Genomic DNA, 25,155 nt, shown 5'->3' on the forward strand with positions numbered 1-25,155 from the left:
CAGGAAATTCCCCTTTTAGACTTGCTTAGAAGCAAGGCTACATCATCATCAGCTGGTCTGTTGGGGATTGCAAGCTAGAATTCTTTCTCTTTCTTCCTTAAGAAAGAGAAACTTCTGACTGCCACAGTTCCCACAGTGCAGCCCTCTTCAACCCACAGGCAGCATTGCTGAAGTTGTGTGTGAGAGGAGCCTTGTGAGCTATACTGTACATTGTGCAGAGGAGCATATCACTAATGTGCCCCTCAGATGAGGGATGGTCCTGCCTGTCTCTTAAGAAATAAGAAGCGGGTGTTGTCAAAGCTGTGTGCAAAGCTGTGTGCATTCTTCTGTTTAGTAAGCTCTCTTAAATTTAGAAAGAATGAATGCTAAGCAGGGGGCATCACAGGATTTTATATCACCACAGCTTTTATATCAAGTCGGACTATTGGCCCATCTAATTCCCTATTGTCAGCACTGTCTGGCAGTGGTCCTCTAGTCTAGGGGCTTTAAAGCATGTTCTTTTCCCTTCCTGGAAATGCCAGGGATTGAATCTTGAGACCTCATCTTGTAAAGCAGGTGCCGAGCTGCACAGAGGAGATACTCAGTTATAAAGGAATGTTCCATTAGGGTATCAAAGGAGATGTGCCTTGAATTGCTTCAACCTTTATAGTTTGTCATGACAATTGCACTTCGACAGTTGAAATTAACGTAGTAAAGCATAAACCTCAAGAGGCATCACTTAAGAATAATATTTTATTTACGGTATATGGTGCCACCCACTTTGGGAGAAAGGTGGGCTTATATGTACATGAAATGAACAAATTATAGAATCAGTGCATGTTGGAGGCACCCACAATAGTGTCCATGGCAAGGGCCCCAGATTCTAACCTTTCTTTTAAAAAAGGAAGTCTCTAGCCCTCCTAGAAAGAAAGTAATGAAGCAAAGTGTGCAGCTATCATTCTAAGCAATTTCTGTGAAATGAGCCCGCCAATCAGTGAGTTGTTTGGACTCAAGGCAGTAGGAGTCCCTGGGGTCCTAAAGAATTACTATTTCCCCCTACACTTTGGTGCATCTTTCCTGCTTCTGTCTTATTTTCTAGTCCTTGAGTCCACCCATTTGCTGCTCTGTTTATTTTGTTTTGTTGCCTATCAGCTACATGGAGCAGGCAGCTTCTTCAGAGACTTTTAAAAAGATGTGAGTTGAGATAATGACCTAAATTAGTCATGGTCATTAATTTCAATTAGTCTACTCTGAGTAAAAGTTTATTACATCCCATAATGATTATAACATTTTCCCTGGTTGTTCCCATGTTGCTGTTGTGGGGGGGGGGATGGGGAGTGGACCCATGTCAGAAACATTATCTTTATCACCTTTTCCTCCGCCTGGGATTGTTCTCAAAATGGGAAGTGGAGAGCATTATCGTATTTCTAACTATGCCTCTGTATGGTTGGCTGTAGCAATTGAAAATTATTCCTGGATTCAGTTATATTTTATTTTCAAGTTCTAATGTATAGCAAGCAACACACCAGCAACAGACAGCATAACAACCAAGTTAAAATTGTGTGGAAAAGGAATTTTTTCAAACATTTTTTGTTTACCAGAAAAAATTGAATGGATTTTTCCTAATTGGAACAAGTTTTGTTCCTGTGTCTCTCCATTTTCTGCTCTTTTGAAGAGGTAGTCATTTTGTGTTAGGCCACACTGGTAGCAGCCATTTTGTGACTTTGCGCCTGGTATTGCCCTTATGTAGATTTTCAGTTGCGAATAAATACTAAGGGGTTAAGCTGAACCAATGACAGGATATCTTAAAGCACCAAATTACAGCACTCATCGGTATAGCTATATTCTGAGCATTTAGAAATGTCCATGAAGTTCCACCATAGCACAGCAGTTATCACTCTTCATACTCCTGCTGTAAATGTCTTTGGTTTTACAATGGCTGGATGGATTAGGCTAGCTTTCTGAAGTTAAAGCATATAATTAGTTTTCAATAAGGGTATGTTTTATTGCTCTCCTAAATGATAATATGTGAAATTTTAAGAGCACACTAGAGGCTTTTAATGAGGGGGGAGGTAGTTTCCTTTGTATTCTCTGCACTACAGTCAAGCTGCTTGCAACTTCTCCTTCAGCACCTTGTTGCTAGGACCTCAAATGCTGCTGTGCACCACATTTGCACTGTGAGGAAGAATGTGCTATCCTACTTTGTTCCAAGAGGTAGTCATCCCAGCCTTTCTTCACCTCCAGCTGTTCTAAGAGTAGAATACATCCTGGACTGAACAGGGCCTAACACCTGGATGACTTCACAGTCCAAAAATTCATTTTTTTTGGGGGGGGGGGGCGAGGAGAGAGGCAATGCATCACTGATACATTGCACCCTTTCTCATCTTTCCAAAACCAGTTACTAAGGTGGGAGCCATGCCCAACCCAATAACTTTTTTAAGGAAGCAGATAAAACAGATGTTCCCTCAAAGCTGATGTGAATATCAATCATCATTATGGGGAAAAAATGTGGACTGCTTAACTTAACTGAGATGGACTAATTGTGGTCAGCCCATTCACCATATCTCAATACAGTATTGTATACCTCATGGTGTTGTGATAAAATTGGATAACTCAATGTATAGTGCCCTGAGTGAATGTCTTAGAAGTGCAGGATATATGCGAGTAGGCTTTATAAACTCAGCACTCTTATATACGGTATCATTTTTTCATTGTAGAGAACTGGATCAAACTGATCTTCTATGTTAAGTATTCATGTTCATTGTTATAAATAATCCAACAAACATGCTTTGCCTCTAGCCACACATTATGGTCCTTCCCATTGTCCAAAATTATTTATTAGCTGTTCTACCTTAAATAGTGGCTTTGGAGACATAAATGCAAAGTACTTTTAAACATAAATTTCTTCCTAACTGTTCTAACTTACATTTAAGTACAGATTTGGGAATGAAATTCAAGCTATGTATTAATAAAGTTAGTGTTAGGAGTAGAACCTGGAAGACCAGGGTTTAAATCCGTACTCTGCCATGAAGCAACCCTACCTCAGAGGGTTGTTGTGTAAATAAAATGGAGTGGGAGAAGCATGGAGGAAAGGTAGAATATAAATGTAGTCATAATATAGTCAGTGCTGAAAAAAATAGAAAGACTGTGTAGAATAGCTATTTCATGTCCAGTTGTCTAATTCAGGGTATTGGAATCTGAACTGTACTCCTGTGAGAAGTGCAAGTGTTCATATGATGTGTAACTCGTAATATTTTCCTTATTAGGGGAGGCCTCAGCAACATGCTGTTCCAATGCTCATTACCTGATACCATGGAGACTGTTGCAGATGAACCACGCACAGTTCTTCTTCGCTTATATGGTGCCATTCTACAAATGGTGAGTATATGGTGTGGGGGAGTGGGCTGATGTTTAAACATCTTGCATTAGCATAGGCTTGAAAATATTAAAATTAGATTTTATTGCACATGAATACTCTGTGATTTGAGAGCTCTTCAGTTTAGATTTGTTCATTTCCTATTGCCTAGAAATTGCTTTCTATGCAGATTTCAGATGTATAGGTTTTTTATAGTTAGTGTGATGCACTATCTTGTCAGTATGCATGCGGACGTTTCCTGGAGTTTTACTATTCAGAAAAATGGTCACTTATTACCCTCTTTGTGCTTTGCAGACTTAAACTGAGAAACAACATTCATGGTAAATCTGATAACTGTCTAGAATTGCGTTGAATCATTAACTACAAGCATATAGCAGCTTAAAGTCTTTCCCCAAAATTCCTTCTAGGAAACATGCACCAAGCTTTTACTGTCAGTAATCTAACAGCATTTGGTAGAAGCACTTCATTTTCCCCTTTCCCATTTTGTTGCTTCCAAGTGCATTGCTCTGGATGCATCCAGATGGAAATTGAAAATGGAGGCCGTGATCAATTACTGGTGCCGTACCTATGGGCAAAGGATTCCTGTAGATCAAATAGTGCTCCTATTTATTTACGTCAGGGTTTTACATTATGCTTCAGCCACATTTCCAGCATGATTTACTTTACAATATATAAATGACAGGATAAAAATACAAAACCCAAGCAATTGAACTTAAAACATGGTAGAATACATGTCTGACCTCCATAAGTGGACAGGCTGACATGGAGGTGGTCCTTACTTCTGGTACCCAAGTCTCAAGCTATGTAAGCCTTTAAAGGTAAGCATCAACACTTTGAATTGTACTTGGAAATGGACTAGAAACCAGTATTCTTTAATTACCTGTGAGGATAGATCCCAGTTAATAGGAATATTTTGAGCCAGTTGCAGATTCCAAGCAATCTTCAAAGGCAGGCACACATACAGTTCATTACAATAGCTCAGGGATGGCAAATTAAATCTAGCCCGCTTGTCAGTGGGAATAATTGGGAGTCTAATCAAAGTGTACTTCTGATTCTTCCTTTCTAGCCCTGGCTGGACTTTACGGGAACATTAATGCTCCAGTTGCAAAAAAGGGAGACTTGCTCAGCTTTCCCTAATGAAAATAGGTCTTCTGTTTGGCACCAATAACAAGTCCAGCTTGGGGCAGGAATTGAATGCAGTTAGGAGCTCTGAAGTAGAATCAATCCCACAGAGCTTTTACTTTGCGCCAAATTTAAAAGGTGCTGAATGTAGGCCTTGCTTGAAGAGGAGCAGTTAGGAATGCCCTATAACACTCCTGATTGTTGTTTTGCAGCTGTGGCTGTATCTGCTGTACACATGACGTCACAGGATGTCGGTGGGTTGGAGTTTTCCAAGCCATATTAGTTTTTCAAGCTAATCCTAGAGGTTACTAGGATATGGTTATGCTATTCCTGTCTAGAATGAGACTGCAGCTGCCATAACAGTCTTAAATAGATGAAAAACACCTTGTGGCGCAGAAGCTACTTGAGCCATGTGACATAAGTGGATCTAGGAGCACCTCTTGGACTTCTCTGTTGATCCTGTGGGAATCCTTCATGCACAGGTACTGCACCAGCAGTGGATTGAATCATGCCACATATTTTTATGTAATGGTTGTGTTTAGCCACAGAATTTACACAAAAAATGCAAGTCTGTTTATTTCTTTTAGACATAGGATTCACTGTGGCATGTCTGACAAGAATTGTAATGTGCCTTTGAGTAAGTTTTCCAGTGAGCAGGAAATGGCCTCAGGTCCTAGGTTTAGATGTTGGTAGGTCTGTATTAAAACAATTTGTCCATGTAGACATTGACATACTCCTGAATTTCCATTTGTAAAATGAACACACATACAAGATTGTTATCACTTCTGTGTTTTATACACAACACATTATCATTTAGAAAACGACCAAGCAATTTAGATTAAACATATATTGAATTGCTTTCTGACCAGCTATTTTGAATCTATATTTATCAACAGAATGACAATCAACAAGTGTGCGTTAAAGCAGTTAATGATGTAGTAATCTTGCTAGAGTATTGAACTCATTGGCAAAATATAGGTAATCTATGACAAGTAGAAGGAAGATTTTCTCCTTGCACTTGCACTCTCAAAGGGTGGCAAAATAAGTTCTGCCGCAACACTGAACAGCTGATGCATTATGGATAAAGGGATAAAGAAAACGCATTCACATATCCAAATGATTATAGCAGTGGGGTAGAGTTCCCACTCCTATGGAGCTTCCTCGTTGTAAACATATGGTTAGCCCCCAAAGTATCTCCACTTGCTTGTACTCCATGTTATAAAACTGATATACACACTATTTCCATATATTGAAACGAAGTGTTCTGCATGCCTTCATATAACTAGAACAGTGAGAGTATTACTGGGGCATCAGTTGGTGCTTGTAAGTATGAAGTTCAGATTATGTATTGCAGTATACAAAATACTTGGATTGGAAATATGTAAGCAAGTTACTGCTGCAATGTCTTTCTCTGGTCCATCTTAGCAATGTATTGCAAGGAAACAGTGGCTTGAACCATTGGCTCTAGAACTATCAATTAAACTAACAGTCCAGTGATAGTTACACTGAATGTTTTACTTTAACAAATTATTTAAGCCACACCCCTGGCTTTATAAAATCTTCAATGTATGAGCTGATTGCATATTATAAGTAACCTTTAAGGCTGCTTACAAAGAAGATTGTAGAAATTAAGGCACCAGTGATTTGCTAATGTGTTCATCTGAAAAAATAAGGCAGCGTTTTCAGGATCTCAGTAGTAATTTCCATCATATCTGTTGTAATCATAGTACTCTGAAGAAATTTTCCTATGAATATCCAAGTTTGGAGAATCCTAAACCAGAACATGGGCACATACTGCTTTCCCTCAATATCCACTTTTTAAACAAAACCTTCTGTGTCCTTATATGAAGAAAATAGCACTGGAGCTCAGAATTTTTCTCCAAGATCTAGTTTGGCCAATTATTTGAGTGTTAATATCCTAACCTTTTTTTGTCTTGGTATTTAAGATCTTTTGAGATTTCTAACTTCCTTTATTTCCATAGCGGCAGTGAAATGACTGCTCTTGTTGGTGCAGTTCACTAAGGGTTAAGTAAGCAGAGACAGTCCCAAGGTAAAACTTTCAGATTATATTGAGGGTTTCAGTATAAGCATTTGTCTTTTCCAGATCAATCTTCACTGCATAAGCAAACTGATTGTGCTATAGTTTTAGATCTTCATCTGAGATCTTCAGGAACTTCCTTGTACCAAACAGGAATAAATTAAAATAAATAAAATAATTTCAGTGATGCTGATATTTTTAAAAGTTCCAGGGATGCTGGTTTTAAATACTGATGCACATACCTATAATTTTCTTGCACTATTACTTACCCTCAATATCCATCTGTATGGCTTAAGACAGAAATATAGCTACCAACAATTCCAGCCAGCATTAGCAATCATTGGGGTGATAAGAGTTGTAGTCTAACAACATCTTGAGGGCCATAGGTTCCCCATCACTAGTTGAAACAGGTGACATTTTTATTATAATTTAGATTCTTATTTGTTTATGCCTGCATGCAGAAAATATTAGTATCATTATCAAATACACATGTAATCTGAGGTTCAAAGTTTTGCCCCCCCTCCCCAGTTTGTTCAAAATTTACCGTAGAAAACCAGTCTAGTAAATTTAAACTAAAGCCTTCTTTAAAAACAAACACTATTATTTACAGGCTAACAATGACTCCAGTTTGCTTGTCCCATAAATTCTGGAAGACACAAATGTCAGTACATACTGTTCAATATAAATTGTTTCAGGTTGGCTAAAGTTACCATGCAAAAATGGCATGGGGCCTTCCTTAGTTATAGCTGTTATTTTAAGCCACATTTTATGCATGCATGGTATGAAGGCAGGAAGTGAGCTTAGTTGGGTTGATCTGTGTAAAACTTGAAAGCCTGGTTGAGATTACTATAGTCTCCAATCACATAGGTGAGCTACTTTTTAAACAAGCTGAATATTTGTGCTTTTGTGGAATTGCTATTCTAATTAAATGTTGGTGTGTTTGAAAGGCAAATGCACATGCTATATCTAGGATTCCCCTCCAAAAATCTGAAAGGATGCCTTAATAGCAGCAGTTCAATCGTGTTACATACACACACATATATATGAAAACTAGAGTTGCTGTTGGCACCAGTGCTTAGCTTTAAAAGGATTCATTTTTAGAAATGATTTGCTTGTAACGAAGAAACTAATGTTGGTCCAACAAAGCAATTTGAATTTGGAGTTCAAATACAACTACTTTGGAGAATTGCTGTGTTCATTGTTTCAAAGTAGTGCTTAATACCCAAATATCCCAATTAAAGGAGGAGCTGGTGGTAATGGCCCATGCCCTATTTTTTATGGCCAGGTATAAAACTTGGTTTTGCTATTACTAACTGTAAAATCAAATATTGCACAATAAAGGAAGCATTTAAGACTACTTAATCTTCCTATAGTCTATCATTCTCAGTCATTTTGAGAAGAAGGTTGTGAGTGCTGACTGCAATTCTGTGGTATTGCATACCTACTTTTTCTGCTTGTAACTAAACAAATATATAGAATTCTGCAATTGTAAAACTCCATTACTGGTGTGATTCTTGCTCTTAATGTCTTGTAGCAAGGAATAACCACAAATGCCTCTTAGTGGCAGATAATTTGATAGCTGCACTCCTGTTAAGGGGGACACTTGTTTTGTTGGGTGGCATTAAGGGTCTTCTGGGGGTAATGTACCATTTTAGTTGTATGTGCATGTGTTCTCTGCTGCAGGCTTGTCCATGCGATCGTGCCTAGAGCACTCTGGTTTCCAGGTGACAGACACGATTCACGGTATAGTATGAGATCTCTGAAGTTGGAGCATTCTCTACGGGTTTCATTTCTTTATGACTCAGAGTGTGAAGTTATCATGAAAATGCTTGCCTTATTAACATTTTATAATGTCCAAACTGTTGAGAACTGACTACCAAAATAGTGCATTAAACACCCCACCTTCCTTTTGCTCCCTTTAAAGAATGGTAACTTGATCAGAAGTAAAAAGGATTAGGGATGTTCTTGGTGTTAGTAGGACAGTTGTAATAACATATCTTATTCTTTCTGCTGTAGCATATTTTATCATTTAAAATAGTTGACACCACCTGTTTTGATGTTTCTCAGTCTTGAGAAACCTCCCTCTGTAGTCTCAACATTGCAGCTTTTGTACTTATATTTTAAGCCTGGAATAGAAGTGGGTACAAAACTGCCAGAGATAAGTAATTTCATCTTGTAAAGGTTAGGTGCATGGCCTGCAGAACTGGCCAGGATGATAAATAATGCCAAACTCTTGTTTGCTTTTCTGATGGCAGAGGAATTGCTGCTCTGTCATTTTATTACTAAAGTCTGTATTTGGGTATTGACATAATAGGACTGAACCTTAGTTTTCCAGTCTGCATTTCAGTTTATACTGGTTGCTTTTCTAGTGCTAGACTTCAGAACTACGTTTTTATTACCTGACAACCCAGTACAAATATGACCAGCTTTAGATTTTGGATGTCCTGTCTCCTCAGCTGGATTCATATTATCTTGTAATTACATTATCGCCTCTCATCTGTTATATATAAATAGAAACTGTGAAAAGCAAAACATAATGTTCAGCCTAAAGTTCAGTAATGTATAATAATCAGTATTACTAGTTAAATTTTGCTGTTAAATTAGCCTTGCACCCTATTTTCATTTTTTTAAAATCAAATTGTGCTACCAAAGAAAGTTTGGGCCACAACAGTGAAAATGGAATCCCCTTCACTTCAGTTTTATATGGAAGATCTGCACAATAGCAGTTGTGCATTTTATAGTATTAAATTGGAAAATGACTACATTATTCTCTAGTCTCTTACTTCATTAGACTAATATGGCCTTGAGAGACAGAGGTGGTAGCAGCTCTTCATGTTTAAGAGGCCAACTAGCTTACTCTATTAAGCAGGTCTTGCTAACAAGCAGGAAGGAGTCTGACAGCATGATTACACAAAGATGATGTATTAGATGCCTGCTCATCTCAAGCCTCTGCAGGATATCAAACAGCTACAACAGCTTTTTCCTGCAACACAATCCACTTAGCTTAGTTTTTGGTAAAAGCTGTACAATAAGTTTCCTGTTATCTCCTTGGAAATTGGCCATTGTCCACACAATAAGAGCCCTGTTTTAAGAATGTACTGGGTCACTATCTCAGCAGGTATCTGGAATGTGGGCAAATTAGTCTGGTGGGTTTTTGCTTCAAAGTTCATGAAGCAAATACCTGAATATACTTTTAGCTTTAATGCTTTCCAGGCCCACTCTTTTTTTGGTTGATACAGTCAAGTGTAGTATAAGAATTCTTTTATGATGATATTTGGATATCAAATCCATAACATTTTCTTTCACTTCAAGCTAACAACCAATTTGGACAACTTGAGATTTCTTAGCGAAGTGTTTGAAGGGTACTAATAAAAAAAATACTGACCAGTCTTTTCAGTGTGTAATCCAAGTACGTTAGGTGGGTATTTTCTATGATCCTGGGGAAAACCTCTCTAACCCAATTTGCTTCTGATAGATTATACCATCACAGGGGAGCATCAAGCAGTAACTACTTCTGGGTGATATGCAGCTTTGACTGCTATTCAAGAAGTAGTCAATGAGAAAGTGGGGGCACTGACACATTATTTGTATAACATTGCTATTTTAATATGCAGTTGTAAACTTGCCCTTGTGAATATTCAAGATATGTGTGTTCATTGAAAGGGATGTAGTTTTACTGTAGTATATACTTATTCTTAATTATAGCATTCTAATGGAAAGAATTATTATTTATGGAAAACCATTTATTTCAAGCTGGAGCAAGGCAGCTGCGAGAAATTCATAAGCCTTAAAACAATTGGTGTTGGTTATTTGTCCATTTGGTTCTTGGTAAAGGAATATTAGAGCAGAATAAGTATCCTCAATTCCATTGTCCTCATTTAATTTTAATAATTTTAATTGAAGGCTTCCTTCAGGGGCCTCTAAAGTAGCGTTGCAGATTTGCAGCATTAGTAGCCATAGTAAACTACTACTTAAAGGAACTGCAAAGTGGAATAGGCCTTATAGCTTTGTAGTTCTTAATGAACTACAAAGATTTAATTTTTGCAATTATAGTAAAAGCATGTGCCATTGAGTCCAGAAGCTAAAGCACAACTTGGGACCTTAGAAAATGCTTTGTGATAGGTCAGAACAAGCACGCTTCAGTTCACTAGATCTGGAACTGATAATTGCTTTGCTTGCTTATACAGTATTGCTTTGAGAAATGACATAAGATTATATCTAAAATGCCTTAAATATTGTTGTTACTTTACAGTAGAAAAGAGATCTGTCAACAAGTTGTAACTTGGATAAGTGAGTGCCTTCTTTATGTGTAAAACTAGATAAAGCATTATTTTTAAATAGTTTGTGAATATTGCTATAGTTCCTTTAACTTGTTCACTGTTCTACTGGCTTGCTAGCTTGCATCTTTGTTGCAAAACTGGGTTTATAGTAAAGCTTCACTTGGTCCTTCCATATTTGGATGCTTCTGTGTATGTATGGTACTAGGAATTTTGGGCTCCCAGCTGCTGTAGTCCTACAGAAGACCACATCTCGTGCTATTGGCCTTGTATGTTTTGTCTCTATAGGCAAGCTGTTATATTAGGTTTCAATGGCACATCCTTTTTTTAAGTATCTAGAGTGATGTCTCATGTGAAGTTGCGTTTCTCAGCCTATCAATTAAATAGCTGTAAGACTTTCTGAACCCTCCTAGTTGTGATGGCTGCAGCTTATTGCTTATGTTGATTTTCAACATCTCATTGTAAATATTGACTTTTCTCATTCATAGAGGTCCTGTAATAAAGGAGGATCTGGACAGGCTCAGAAAGAAAATGATTTACAAGTAAGTATTATCTTTTTTTGGTACCATATCAGGCTGCTACTATAAAGTGCAATATGTATTTGCTTTTTTACACTCTTAGAGCTGTTTTTTTAAAAAACAATTTGCTCATGTCTAGGTCCTGTTTGTTTGCTCCAGTGTTTCAAAAACAGTGCTTTCCCCACCTGTCTTTGGGTTCTTACGTTTTATAATTCTAGTCTACAGGGGTCTGCATGGTTCCCCTGCATAAAGTAGCAAACACAGGACACACCTGACTGATACTACAGTTTGTAAATGGATTTGAGGTATAACACTTCATCCTGTGGGTTCATACAATTTATTCGCTTTAAGGCTTGTTAACAGTAAACCATGCAAAACTTCTGAGGTGACCTGATCAAGTTTCGACAATATTACTAGAAATATTTCTAGGCTATTCTTCTGTGTTGTCACATGGTGTAACCCTGCAGTTGTATTTGTATAAAATTATGTAGCACTGTAATTCACACTGCAAGGTACAGCAGTTCTTCATAAGCAAATCCATTTAAGATAAAATGGGACCCAGGTGGCGCTGTGGTTAAACCACTGAGCCTAGGGCTTGCTGATCAGAAGGTCGGCGGTTCGAATCCCTGTGACGGGGTGAGCTCCCGTTGCTTGGTCCCAGCTCCTGCCAACCTAGCAGTTCGAAAGCACGTCAAAATGCAAGTAGATAAATAGGAACCGCTACAGCGGGAAGGTAAACGGCGTTTCCATGCGCTGCTCTGGTTTGCCAGAAGCGGCTTTGTCATGCTGGCCACATGACCTGGAAGCTATACGCCGGCTCCCTCGGCCAATAATGCGAGATGAGCGCACAACCCCAGAGTCGGTCACGACTGGACCTAATGGTCAGGGGTCCCTTTACCTTTACCTTTATGTAGCACTGTAATTCACACTGCAAGGTACAGCAGTTCTTCATAAGCAAATCCATTTAAGATAAAAAGTTGCAACTTGCTGCCTGATCCAGCACAGACCTGCTGCAGAGAAAGTACCGCAGCCTACCAACATGCCCCCCATAAGCAAATTACTCATAAAGCGGAGACCTTTGAGGAATAAGAATGCATCTTAAAATAACTACTTAAACATGGATCCTATCTCTGAATCCTGAGTCTACATTTTCGTAAATGCCTAACTAAAACTCTGAAGAATTAACCTTGAAAGTCTCCATTTGAATTAGACCAATAACTTTGAAGTTAAAAATTAACACCATTCATTGCCTAAAGCTTATTCTCAAATTGCTTTCAAGAGTTCTTTGAGTAAATCATTGGTAATTATAAAAGCCTTTATTTCTAAAGGTGCAATGAATCATAAGATAAAGACAAATCTGAATTGAGTGTATTTTTACTGAAGTACATCTGAACTAAACAATTAGATCTTGGATCCAAAGTATATGGCGGTACTTTCTAGTATGGCTCTTTGAACTAGCAACCTTTGAACTAGCAGACTACGAACATCATTTCTAGAATCGCTCAATGAATCACATCAGCATTCTGCTTAAAAGACGGTCAGTAAAACAGTATATATTGGTATTTAGTGTAGTGGAATGTGTGCTGTATAAACCTGGCTACCATATATTGGATTGGAATTATTATGGCATCCCAAATCTAATGTAATCTCTAGTTTTAGAATTGCAAAGGTAATAGCAAAATCAAGGATAATTTTAATCAACCTCATAACTTACATTGTTGTATTTTATTTTTATATTCAGTGCAAAAAATATCAGTACGCAACACAAACAGTTAAATATTTATAATTCCAAGTCTCCATTGACTATATATTGTGAAGGATGAAAACAGTGGTCTTCTATTAGTAATAAATAAAAGTTAAAGAAATTAATAGAGATACAGTACAAATTTGGATAGCTTTGGTTAATGGAGAAAGTTTTCAGTGACTGAACAGAATAAGATTCTTAATCAGCTGGTGCTATTCAGGTCCTGTTATAAAAAATTTTTGGGGGGGGGCTTCCTCTTGAGCAGTTGTGAGCAGCCTCTGGGCTATGGGTCAGATTACCTTGCCTTATTTAGCTTGCAAGGTTGTTTCCTCCCCATTCTTTCCCACCTGCCATCATATGCAACATCAGGTGTAGGGCAGTAAAAGATGCGGCTGCAATGAATAATTGGGTATCTTAAAAGTATGCTCCTGGTTTGTTCCTTTTCCAGCTGGATTTGTGCTATGGTCTTATGGCTGGTGAAAGCAGTAGTCCAAACATCTGGAAGACACTAGATTGGTGAATGCTTAGACCAGGCGTCGGCAACGTTTTCTGCCCGTAGGCCGAAGGATTCCCATAGACTATCATCTGTGGGCTGGACATGGGCCGCACAGGCGCAGAAGCGATTTCTGGTGCCGCGCTGCCCACAGGGCTGGCTCTTAGGGTAGGCTGGGTGGCGTGGGGCACCGGGCTGGCAGGGGGGTGGCACGCGGCAGGGCCCACCAGAGCGGAGGCCCACCACAGCACCAGGGCGCCCGACATGCTTGAGACGGCCCTGGCTGCCCATGTCCCAAACACCGGAAATTTCTGCGGCTGCGTCGACGTAATTTCTGATACCGCTCGGCGACTCCCTGTGCCGCACTGCGCCAGTTTACCGCAGCGTATGGGGGACTTGCTGAGCAGGTGGCTCAGTTCACGGGTGGCCCGTGGGCCAGATAAACAGCCTCCATGGGCCGTATCCGGCCCATGGGCCGGAGGTTGCCGATGCCTGGCTTAGACGAACTTAAAGAGGCGTATTAACTCTCATAACAGGAAACTTTAGTTTGTACTGTAAACTCAAATGGTACTCATTTATTATTTTTTAAGCCACTTGTTCTCATTCTTAGACTGGAAGCTGGTATTACAACGCATCCAGTTGGTCAACAGGTGGCCAGTAATAAATTCTAATACTTTGATAGCATAATCTAAGTCTTACACACTTTTTATTGCACATTTTGCAATAATTTGAATAATGCAATATTCTGTTTCTGATTTCTATATCTGAATCTAACTGATAGTTGTACATCTGTTTTTGTTAATCTCAGCTGTATCTCCCTTTATATTATATGTATTATATAAGTACTTGTTTCAGTTACTTCGTTTTCTTTAGGGTGCAGAAGCTGTGGTTCTGGAGAGTGTTATGTTTGCCATTCTTGCAGAGAGAGCTCTTGGACCAAAGCTCTATGGAATCTTTCCACAAGGCCGGCTGGAAGAATTCATTCCTGTGAGTGCCAACTATTAGTATGTGGTAGTTGTAACTGAATAGGACTGTTTCCTCCCTTGTGTGCTAGCAAAGATAAATGTGGGATATCTGCTAGTGTGTAGCTTTCTGTAGTTTGATTTGGCATAAGGAGAATGGAAGCTGCTGTCTCAGTTTTTTGATTTAACTCCTTATAGCTCTTAACTAAATGGAGCAGTGTGTACTATACTACTCAGTAGCAGAGGAACCTGTGGTAAACTACTGTATAGCAGTGAGAAACCAAAGTGCACCCCATTCACTTCCTAGGTTCCTTATATTTGTTTTTCATCATTATAGGTTGGTTGTTTCAACAACAAAATTGATATTGAAATTTCCAATGCTTGTATTCCTCCTAATTAATATCCATGCTATGTGTTTCAGAGCAGGAAGTTGGACACGGATGAACTGGGCTTGCCTGATATATCAGCAGAAATAGCTGAGAAAATGGCTAGGTTTCATGGTATGAAAATGCCATTTAATAAAGAACCAAAGTGGCTCTTTGGAACCATGGAGAAGTAAGCAATTGTAATTTTATTGTCTATCATGTTACATAACTAAGAGATTATTTATTTAATAATAAAAATAAAAATTGTTATATTACATTGTTATTTATTAAATTTGTATACCACTGTATACCCGCAGATCTTAATTTTTGCCTGGTGCCTAAAGGTGTATAATGAAGTTTAATGCCACTTATTTCAGCTCAAAGAAGGGGTTTATTGGAGGCTTGCCTCCTTTTTATGGTGTGGAAGGTACCAGTATCTTTCCTTGGGCTATTTTGCGGTTGCCAGAAAGTCCTTTATAAAGTTTCTGTTTTATTTTTATTATACAGTTACTTTGTGATGGTTATGGAGAGAGGGGGAACTGTAGAAATACTAACTGTTCAACAAAATCTTTGTGCAGGTACTTAAACCAAGTGATGAGAATCAAGTTTACCAGAGAGTCACGTGTTAGAAAACTGAACAAGATCCTCAGTTACAACCTGCCTCAAGAAATGAAAAATCTACGGTAGCGTTCTAACTCCTGACAATTTTCATTTGCTTTACAACTCTCAAGTGTAAACATGAGACATGCAGACATTTTCAGTCAAACATAACATTAACTAAAGAAACAAGCAAACGCTTCATTGCCTTGCATTTTATTATTGTCAGTGGATATTCCTAAACATCTAAGTACAGTCATACCTCGACACCCAAAGGCTTCGACTTACGAAGATTTCGACTTGCGAAGTCGAAGCCTCTGGAGGTCCGCCCGGCGCGCGCGTTCTGTGCATGTGCAGAAGTGCAAAATTGTGCTTCGCGCATGCGCCATAGCAGCACTTCGACTACCGAAGACTTTGACTTACAAACACGACCGCGGAACGGATCGTCTTCGTAAGTCGAGGTACCACTGTATATAATTACATTGTAGCTGATTCAGACAACGGTGCTTTGATTGCTTAGCTTGGAAGTTCCCTTTTTAGTGCACCACACAATGAAATTCCAATATAGTCAAATGGTCTAGCGTTCATTGGGTCTGTGCACAATGTTTTAGCAAGGTAGGTCACTTCTGCAGAGTGTGGTCCATTGCAACTTGGATCCATAGAGATAGTCAAGGTAATTGGGGTTCCATACTGTGGTATAGCAGAAGTCTTTAACCTAGTTCTCCAGTGAGTGACATAAATGATTATATGCTTTAGAAATGAAAGCTGCTTCTTCCTTGGAAATATTTTAACAAGAGACTCTTACCTTGTATTATAATGTCAACTTCGCTGCCCACACACAGACAGCAAAGGAATCTCTAGTATGGTAGGTCTCCATGGCAGAATATAGACTTGTTAAAAATAATAATTCTGGAGGCATTACGTGGTTCCTCTGCCCCACCATCCACAATCGGCATACTAAAGGGAGAAAATAAAGAATTTTTGATACATTAGAATCTCTAAGCCCTCCAGACAGACCATCACTGTTCTACAAACACAGTTCCTAGAGTGGGGGAAAGGAAAGCCAGCAAGTGCCTAAATGCACTTATTTGCAGTGCTTTGCCTTTTCCTTGGAGTAGGAACAGGAAAAAGCAGCTTTAGTGGACACACAACTTGAATTTTGATTGAGAAGAGTTGTAATTTCTGCTGAGGTTCTTCAGTGGAGGTAGGCAGCCAAGAGCTGAAAAATATTCCCATTTGCCTTACACTTTCAACACACTATTTTCTTGCTTGTCTTTTACTGCTTAAGTGAGGGAACAGTTGACATTAGAACTACTATTCAGTTTAGCTCTCTTTTTCTCTCTCTTCCAGGTCCTTTCTTGAAGCTACTTCATCCCCAGTTGTGTTTTGCCATAATGACTGCCAAGAAGGTACCATAAAACTGTTGCATTATTTTAAAAATGTAATAACTTTGCTTGAATACCTTATATTAAAAGGATGGCCTGTTACAAATTAAAGTCATTAGTTTGAGATATATACCATATCATAATTGAAGGAATAGGAATATTCTGTTTAGAATCTAGAAAGGGTTATTACTGGGGGAAGGTCTTAAGGCTGGAGTGAGACACGCTAAGTAGTTTTGTAAACCATGTTGTATCTTCATTTATGTTGCAGAATACAGTGAAGAATAATTTGGGCTACATTAAAGCAAATCAACTTTGTACAGCACATCCTGCTTATATTGTATGCTGTGATAAAATAATATGGCATGAACAGTGCTATTCTACAGCAAGTTTCCAATATCCCATCACAAGAAATGAAACCTAAGTTGAATAGAAGTAGGAGTTATTTTAGTCTTTCTCAGTGCTTATTACTATATCTCTCTCTTCTCCCAGGAAATATTTTGCTTCTTGAAGGTAGAGAGGATTCTGAGAAGCAAAAATTGATGCTTATTGACTTTGAGTACAGCAGCTACAATTATAGGTAAATGTTGGACCTTTGTATTTTTTGAAAAATGAAATTTCCATTTTAGTTTTCCAGCTTAGTTTTCCTCAACTGTATTTCCGTAGTTAGCCTTTTAGTTTACTCTTGATTCATTGAGATTTCCAGTGTTTCCCAAGTTTAATAAAATAACTTTGTGTTTGCATCTTATGCTTGAAAGTCAGACTACTTTGCTAAATGCTGGAAGGATTTTGAAAGTTTTTGCTAAATATATTTTGATTGTGTTCATGCTAGACAGTAGCATTAAAATTGCCTGCATGTACTCACTTTCAGTTAGTAAAATGTAGCTGTAGCATTTTGTTTGCTGCTAACATTCTGTCTCAAACGGTACCTGGCTAGCTAACTGGTGGTGTTACAAATGGAAATAACGTCCACTGATAATGTTTATGGTAAAGCTCATCCTTTACATGTATAACACCCCCAATTCACTTGTTTGTATTTTCAGTTACAGCAGTTGTTTGTTTATAAAATTTGTTTGTTGCTTTATCTTGCCTAAGGTAACCCAAAGCGACTTAAAGCCCCAACAGAGATACATTAAACCAAGAGGAAAAAGTAATACATTAAAAACATCCTCCTAAAAGGTCACAGATAGTTAATGACCAAAGACCTTGTTATAGAGGAAAGTTTTTGCCTGGAGCCTAAAGATATATAATGATGCCAGGTGAACGTCCCTGGAGTAAGAGTTGAACAATACTGGCCTAGACTAATGTAATATTTGATGCTAAATGGCATCTGCAAGCTTCTCAAAATTAGGGGTGTATGAGATGGTGATGATAATTTTTCTGCCATTGTACTGTGATCTCCCTTCCTCAAACACATTGGGAACAATCCCAGGCAGGAGGAAAAGATGGTGGTAATAATGATGCCACTTGAATGCTGCTCCTAAAAAATAAAATAAAATAAAAGTATATCATTGTACTGTAAATTACCTAATCAGTGAATTCTTAGTGAGTGACTGGTCTTTAGCTCCTGCACAGCAGAGACATGCTTAAGCCTCTTTCCAAAGTTTTCCACTTTTGCCTGGGATTCTTTAACATCTACCCACATTTAATGTGTAATCATATTTGCAACTTGTTATTCATATGTATGACATGGATTTCTGTGGTTGTGGACCAGTAATAAGTAGCCATAAAATGTTAATTTAGGAACAAGCAATGGTTTTTTTTTTGCAAAGCTTTAAAAAATTCCTTATATTTTGAATATTCTTCACTCTAGAGGGTTTGACATTGGAAATCATTTCTGTGAATGGATGTATGACTATGTGTATGAAAAATACCCATTCTTTAAAGCGAACTTCCTGAAGTATCCCTCAAGGAAGCAACAGGTGAGCAGTAAAACAATACCTTGAATTTTGAGGTCTTCTGACTTCCAATTCCATTTCTAACTCTCTGGGAAGAGCATCCCACAATCTTAAAGTCTGTGCAACTTGTCTGGCCTCATGGAAATTTGTTAAAAGCAAAACTGGAATACAGGACTCTACTAGGACCAATACTTAGCTGAAAACAAACAATGTGACTGCAGGTATTAAAACTTCTTTGGAACTGTGCCAGTGATTTAATAGTTGAAAATACCTATTTGCCCAAATGACTGAGCCACTGTTCTGACTGCTTTCTGTGCTTTTCAGCTCCACTTCATCTCCAATTACCTAGTTGCGTCTCAAAGCGGGTTTGAAAATCTGAGCAACGAAGATAAGTCCAAAATAGAAGAAGAAATGTTGGTTGAAGTAAACAGGTAACCTGTCTTCATTCTCGATTTACTGAATGTGATCCTGTTGCTGAATCTTGCTGAATCAGTGAAAATGTAAATTGTACATGCTGTCTTAAGAATCTTAGCAGTGTTTAATGTAGCCTGTGCTCTGAAATGGTTAATTTTCAGCATTGAACATCTAGAAGCTATATATCCTTAAAGTAGGACAAGTGGAGACCCTTATGGAATATTATCCATAATAATTTGTCCTGACTGGTTGAGCTTATTTGCTGCCTGCTTGTGAGAACTGCTCCGATTTCCTAGAACTGAAGCAGAGGGGGCATCCAATGGTTAAAATCACAAAAAGCATTAACTCAGGGACATTTTTAGTTCTAAACAGCAATTCAAAGTATTGTGGTGGATCTTGAAAGCCCTAAATGACGGTTCTAGGGTACCTTAGGGGCCATTTTCTCTCATTCCAGGCTGCCTGTGCCCTAAGAGGCCCTTCTATGGAGAGGCTGAGGTAACATTGGTTGGCATGAGGGTTTTCTCAGTGACCGCACCCAGATTTTAGAGTACCTTACCCCATGAGATCTATTTGGAGATCCTGCTTTTTCACTGACTGGTTAAAAGTTCCCTGTCCTGGTAAGCATTTGTCTTGCTGGGCATGAGAGTTTTAGGGGACAGACCCTCACTTTTAGAATGTCTATCTGCTGAACGTGCATGGCAGATTCCTGCATTGCAGGGGGTTGGACTAGATGACCCTCAAGATCTCTTCCAACTCTTCCATTTTACAATTCTATGAACCTGATTTCTGTTTTTCATGCTTTTACTTTATTTTTATGACTGTGGTTTTAGCTGTTATAAGCTGCCTTGAGCAGTGCATATGTACTGGAAGGGTAGAGGCTAAGTTTTCTACAATAAACAAACCACTCCAGAGGCAGAGTGAGAACACATCCTGAGTTGTCCTCCTTGAGAAGTTGCATTTCTTATGTATCCTGTATGGTTGAAATGAGCATGCTGTTGATGTAACACATCCTAGACTACTTCACTTTGGTCAAAAGAGGCAAGGGTGAATTTTACATTATATCCTGGAACGTCTAAAAAAAATACATTGTGTTCTTGACAGGTTTGCCCTTGCATCTCATTTCTTCTGGGGTCTGTGGTCCATTATACAGGCAAAGATATCATCTATTGAGTTTGGATACATGGTAGGTCTTCAAACTTTAAATGCTTGCTGCTCAGCAATGTGATTACTGTGTCAATGTAATCTAGATTACTCTACCTGATAAAGGTAAAGGTAAAGGGACCCCTGACTGTTATAATAATAATAATAATAATAATAATAATAATAATAATAATAATAATATATTATTATTTATACCCCGCCCATATGGCCGGGTTCCCCCAGCCACTCTGGGCAGCTTCCAACAAAACATTAAAATACAGAAATCCATCAAACATTAAAAGCTTCCCTAAACAGGGCTGCCTTAAGATGCCTTCTAAAGGTCTGGTAATTGTTATTCTCTTTGACCTCTGGTGGGAGGGCATTCCACAGGGTGGTTGCCACTACCGAGAAGGCCCTCTGTTAGGTCCAGTTGTGGATGACGCTGGGGTTGCGATGCTCATCTTGCTTTACTGGCCAAGGGAGCTGGTGTACAGCTTCTGGGTCATGTGGCCAGCAGGACAAAGCCGCTTCTGGTGGAACCAGAACAGTGCACGGAAACGCCATTTTACCTTCCCACTGTAGCAGTATGTATTTATCTACTTGCACTTTGATGTGCTTTTGAACTGCTAGGTTGGCAGGAGCAGGGACCGAACAACGGGAGCTCACCCCGTCGCAGTGATTCAAACCCAATCCCTAGGCTCTGTGGTTTAACCCACAGCGCCACCCGCATTGCCCACCAAACCTATGTTTGTACATCATTCAGTGTAACTGCCAGCCAGCCAGGACTGATCTTTGTTGGTGCAGTACTGGAGTAGGTAGTGTATACAAGACCTTAATGAAGGGGCAAGAACTTTCTCCACAAAAGAGCCACATTCCCTCAGGTGTAATATGTCAGGGGCCAGAGGCAAAAGGGGGGAGGGCACAGGTGTGCATGCACATAAACATGAATGAATTCGGGATGGGTGGATGGGTATACTCTCCCCCCCCCCTGTAATTTGCATTGGGGGAGGAAGCTCCCATTTGTTCTAGTGGTAGGTTTTCCCCACTGTAAACTGATTTGGGACGCCTGCTCTAAACCAGAGTGGAGAGAGAAAAAATTTAGTCTCCTGAATTTGCTGCATTTCTGAGCTGGCAAGGGAGACAGGTGTCTCTCCAGAGACAGTCTGGAGGAGTGGGGGAGGGAAGGCCTAACTGGCCGGATAAAAATCTTCCCTGGACCAGAGTCTCACCATCTCTGCATTAATGGATGCTGCTCTTAGCACACCAAAGAGCTGTCCATCAACATTACAAATTCCTCGCTTCAGTTATCTCAAGTCGGCAACTGTGAAATCACTTACTGGTATCGGTTTGATTTCTCCCATTTTATTATTGCTCTTTGGCTTATTTTCAAAAATATGCTTGTAATATTCAGTGACAAGACATTGAGTGGAAATGTAAATGTAGTTACCCTTTGCGTCCATAATTGTATCAGTAAGGATTTAACATATGTGACAGCTACATTCAAGGTGCGAAATGTGATAGTTTGGCATTCTTTAATTGCTCTGGCATCAGGACAGAATACAAAATGGCTCTGCCTTCAACCATAATACTTTTACGTCACTTAGGACTATGCACTCTCAAGATTTGATGCCTACTTCGACCAAAAGAGGAAGCTGAAAGTGTGAAGGTTGAAGACTGGACAATCTGTTACTGTACTGTATAAGGAAGGCAGCTGGGCAGAAATTCCACTGTGCTTAGGCTACTGTAGTTGTAATGAAGGTTTTGCAAATTCCAACTACTCGGATGCAATGCTGAAGACTGCACAAAATGGCTAAGTTTACTTTTTTTTTACAGTTTCATAAGTCCTTGGAACGAGAATTGACAGCTGAAGTATAATATAACAGTGCAATATCAAGCTTTTTAATCTAGAAGGTATTATGAGGGAAACCTTGAGTTTTAATGTGAACCATCCCATACTTCAAGAGTAAACAGTGTTAACTGTGGGTACCTATTTTAAGTAAGATATTTTTTATCAAATTATCTTAATGCATTCTACATTTCTAGCATCAATGGGAAAACCACAATTCTGTTTAGGGGAAGTTGTTATACTGTGAATTTTGGCTGAAAACCCATTTGAACAGAGGCTGTTCTTATGGGATATTGTCAAGCCATTCATCTCCAGAAAACTACTGGTAAACTAACACTAAAACATAATGGCTAAAAATCAATGAAAGGGTGCATTCTGGCTTCTCTTCCATGCAGACTAAGGTAGCTTTCACATTCTGATATCTCAGTAGAACAAGGTACAACAGCTGCATCTCCAACTGGAACACACGAGTTGCTGCCTGGTTAGCTCATTCCACATCTCTGACCAAGGATGTGCATTCACTGCCTAGCAACAGTCCTGCAGTATTGCATTGTTGTACAGGACGTTCCCTGGGCAGGCAGCACTGGGATGAGTGCCTTGAATTCCTCTACCTGCCCCTCTCTGGCTTGAGGGAGGAAGAGAGGGGCAAATGAGATGGGGAGCAAGCGAGGAACATTTGACCAATTGTGGCATGCTGGTGCCTTGTGGGGGCACACTGCTCCTTGTTTAAAACCCTGCTGCTTTCCCCATCAGATAAGTGGATGTTTCTTGTGCAGAAAAGACATTAAAATATATGCGTGAACTTTACAATAAGTGTATGTTACTTTGAGAGCTTCTAGAAACATATCTTTTACCATCCTTATTTGACTTGTGCTTTCTGCTAACATGTATTGTACAAATAAACTTTTTTAAAGTCTTTAACCTTTTGCTCTATTTGATTCTTACCATGCGGCACATGTCATTTAAATTTTACCAAAGTCTCTAAATGAAAGGTATTGTAAAGATGGATATTGTAGCATGCCACAAATGAAAGCCAGCTTGAGATTTTACGGTGTTAAGTGCGAACTTGTAATAGCACAGAAATGAAAGTTTCCTCATGGTGGGCTATATGGATCTCAAGTCCTGTGTTGCATCCAAGCGAGATACAACCCAAAAGGTGGGAACTAAAATAATAATGCCTCTTAAGAAATAGCTAGGTGATAAAATGCAATGGCAAGAAGCGTTCTGGTAGCTAGGGGGAAATGCAGCAATAAAGATGATGAATTGCTGGCCTTGTTGAGTTGCAGGAGGGTTTGTGTTTTATACGTAGCAACATGCTGTATTTTCTAGAAGGATAAAATACATGCAAGTAAACCTGCATGGATCAGTATGCATGGTTCCTTAACCAAGAAAATTTCATCATTCATGGTATTCATGAATTTGAGAGAACTCTGCTGTATATTCCCTTGTTAACCCAGAGTAGGGTTCACTTAACCAGCCCCTTTAGTGGAAGCCCTGAGGTGGGCAGCATATTTTTAATGCTTCCTTTAAAAAAACAAGCTTTGCATGTAGAAAGCTAGTAGGTCATAGAAAGGTTTAATGCAGCCTTCATGGTTTACTACAGTATAATACCCCTTCCCCACCCTCTCACTATATATAAGGGTCTGGTGACTTCTGTTTCAGTGTATCTGAAGAAGTGTGCATGCACACGAAAGCTCATACCAATGACAAACTTAGTTGGTGCTGCTGGAAGGAATTATTTTTTACAGTATAATAGTTTTACTACATGTTGGACATTTTTGTAGATGGGAGAGTATTAATGATGTGTCCCCCGTTCCTCCATCCCCTGGCAACTGCAATCAAGGGATACGCTCCAGAATGCTGCTGCCACAAGCCTGCTACCTCTAAAGTGGTTAATATTAGCTGCATTCTACATTAGCTCCTTGCACACAGTAGGCAACTTCCTCTGGGCCAGGTGTTGCAGTGAATGCAGTTTGCTCTCACCAGTAGTTCTGCCTGAACAACACAGTGAATCATCTAGCTATATGTCACTCTTCTTAGAGCAGGCACATGTAGATATAAGAACACTGCAGTGAGAATGGAACATGTTTCCAAATGCAAGTGGTGGTACTAATTATCAAGCCCAGCAAGGGAGAGGAAACTCTAATAATAGACTTCTTCCTGAATCAAAAGGAACGGAACACTATTTGTTTTCGAGTCTGATGAACAAGGAAGTTCACAAGGTGAGTTTTAAACATAAAAAGGTGCTTGAGGGTAGGCCTCATCTAGATTTAGCTGCATCAACACTTGCATAAGTGGTGCTACCGCTACTTAGTTTGGTGAGATTAACAACACAGACATTAATAAGCAAAGGCATTCTACAAACACTTGGCAAAGCAAAGGTAAGTCATCTGATCCCTGCCCCCCCCCCTATAAATGATAAGCCTTGGGCACAAATTGATGCAGCAAATGGAAAACATCACCTTATAGAAGTGGCTTTTCTACCTTGAGCAAGTAATCAACTCTTAAAAACTACCCTCAGTGTTTGGGGGAAATGATACAGAAAATTGAATTCTGTGGTTTTATATATCAGGACATAATAGCAACCATTTGTTCCTTAGCAGGCCTTAAAATTAGATAAATACAACCTCAGATGAGCAACAATGCATTTACATATTACACTGTGTTAGGAAGCTCACTGGGTGACCTTAGTCGACTCACTGCTTCTCAGTCTAAATGACCTCACAGGATTGTTGTGAGGAGGAAATGGGGAGGAGGAAAACCATGTACACCACCTTGAGTTCCTTGGAGGAAAAGTGTGATATAAATGCAAAAATTATGTGAACAAATAAAATATTTATTCCTAAATTGGCTCTACAAAATGTTTATGATGGGGAAAACGAACATCCGTTATTGAAAGAATGGGTTGAATTCATGCTAGGTGCAGTCAGATTGGTGGTAGCAAGATTTTGGACAGCAACTGAAAATGTGATGACAGAGCAAAAGTATGCCAAATTCTGGTTCA

At 39.1% G+C, this 25,155-nt stretch overlaps 1 protein-coding gene across 1 annotated transcript in view; it reads left to right on the forward strand.

Annotated features, from left to right (window-relative positions):
- CHKA (choline kinase alpha) overlaps positions 1-23,072 on the forward strand; it is a 30,260-nt gene extending 7,188 nt beyond the window's left edge. The window contains exons 2-12 of the mRNA XM_035122532.3: positions 3,246-3,357; positions 11,281-11,334; positions 14,421-14,534; positions 14,931-15,064; positions 15,453-15,557; positions 16,822-16,880; positions 17,346-17,433; positions 18,667-18,775; positions 19,076-19,182; positions 20,267-20,348; positions 21,910-23,072. Of these exons, the coding sequence (XP_034978423.1) occupies positions 3,246-3,357; positions 11,281-11,334; positions 14,421-14,534; positions 14,931-15,064; positions 15,453-15,557; positions 16,822-16,880; positions 17,346-17,433; positions 18,667-18,775; positions 19,076-19,182; positions 20,267-20,348; positions 21,910-21,969 (1,024 nt within the window). The 3' untranslated portion in view covers positions 21,970-23,072. The remainder of the gene's footprint in view (positions 1-3,245; positions 3,358-11,280; positions 11,335-14,420; positions 14,535-14,930; positions 15,065-15,452; positions 15,558-16,821; positions 16,881-17,345; positions 17,434-18,666; positions 18,776-19,075; positions 19,183-20,266; positions 20,349-21,909) is intronic.
- Positions 23,073-25,155: the final 2,083 nt, after the last annotated feature.

This window comes from Zootoca vivipara, chromosome 1 (genome assembly GCF_965207765.1).
Source record: "Zootoca vivipara chromosome 1, rZooViv2.hap1.1, whole genome shotgun sequence".
Classification (NCBI taxonomy): Eukaryota; Metazoa; Chordata; class Lepidosauria; order Squamata; family Lacertidae; genus Zootoca; species Zootoca vivipara.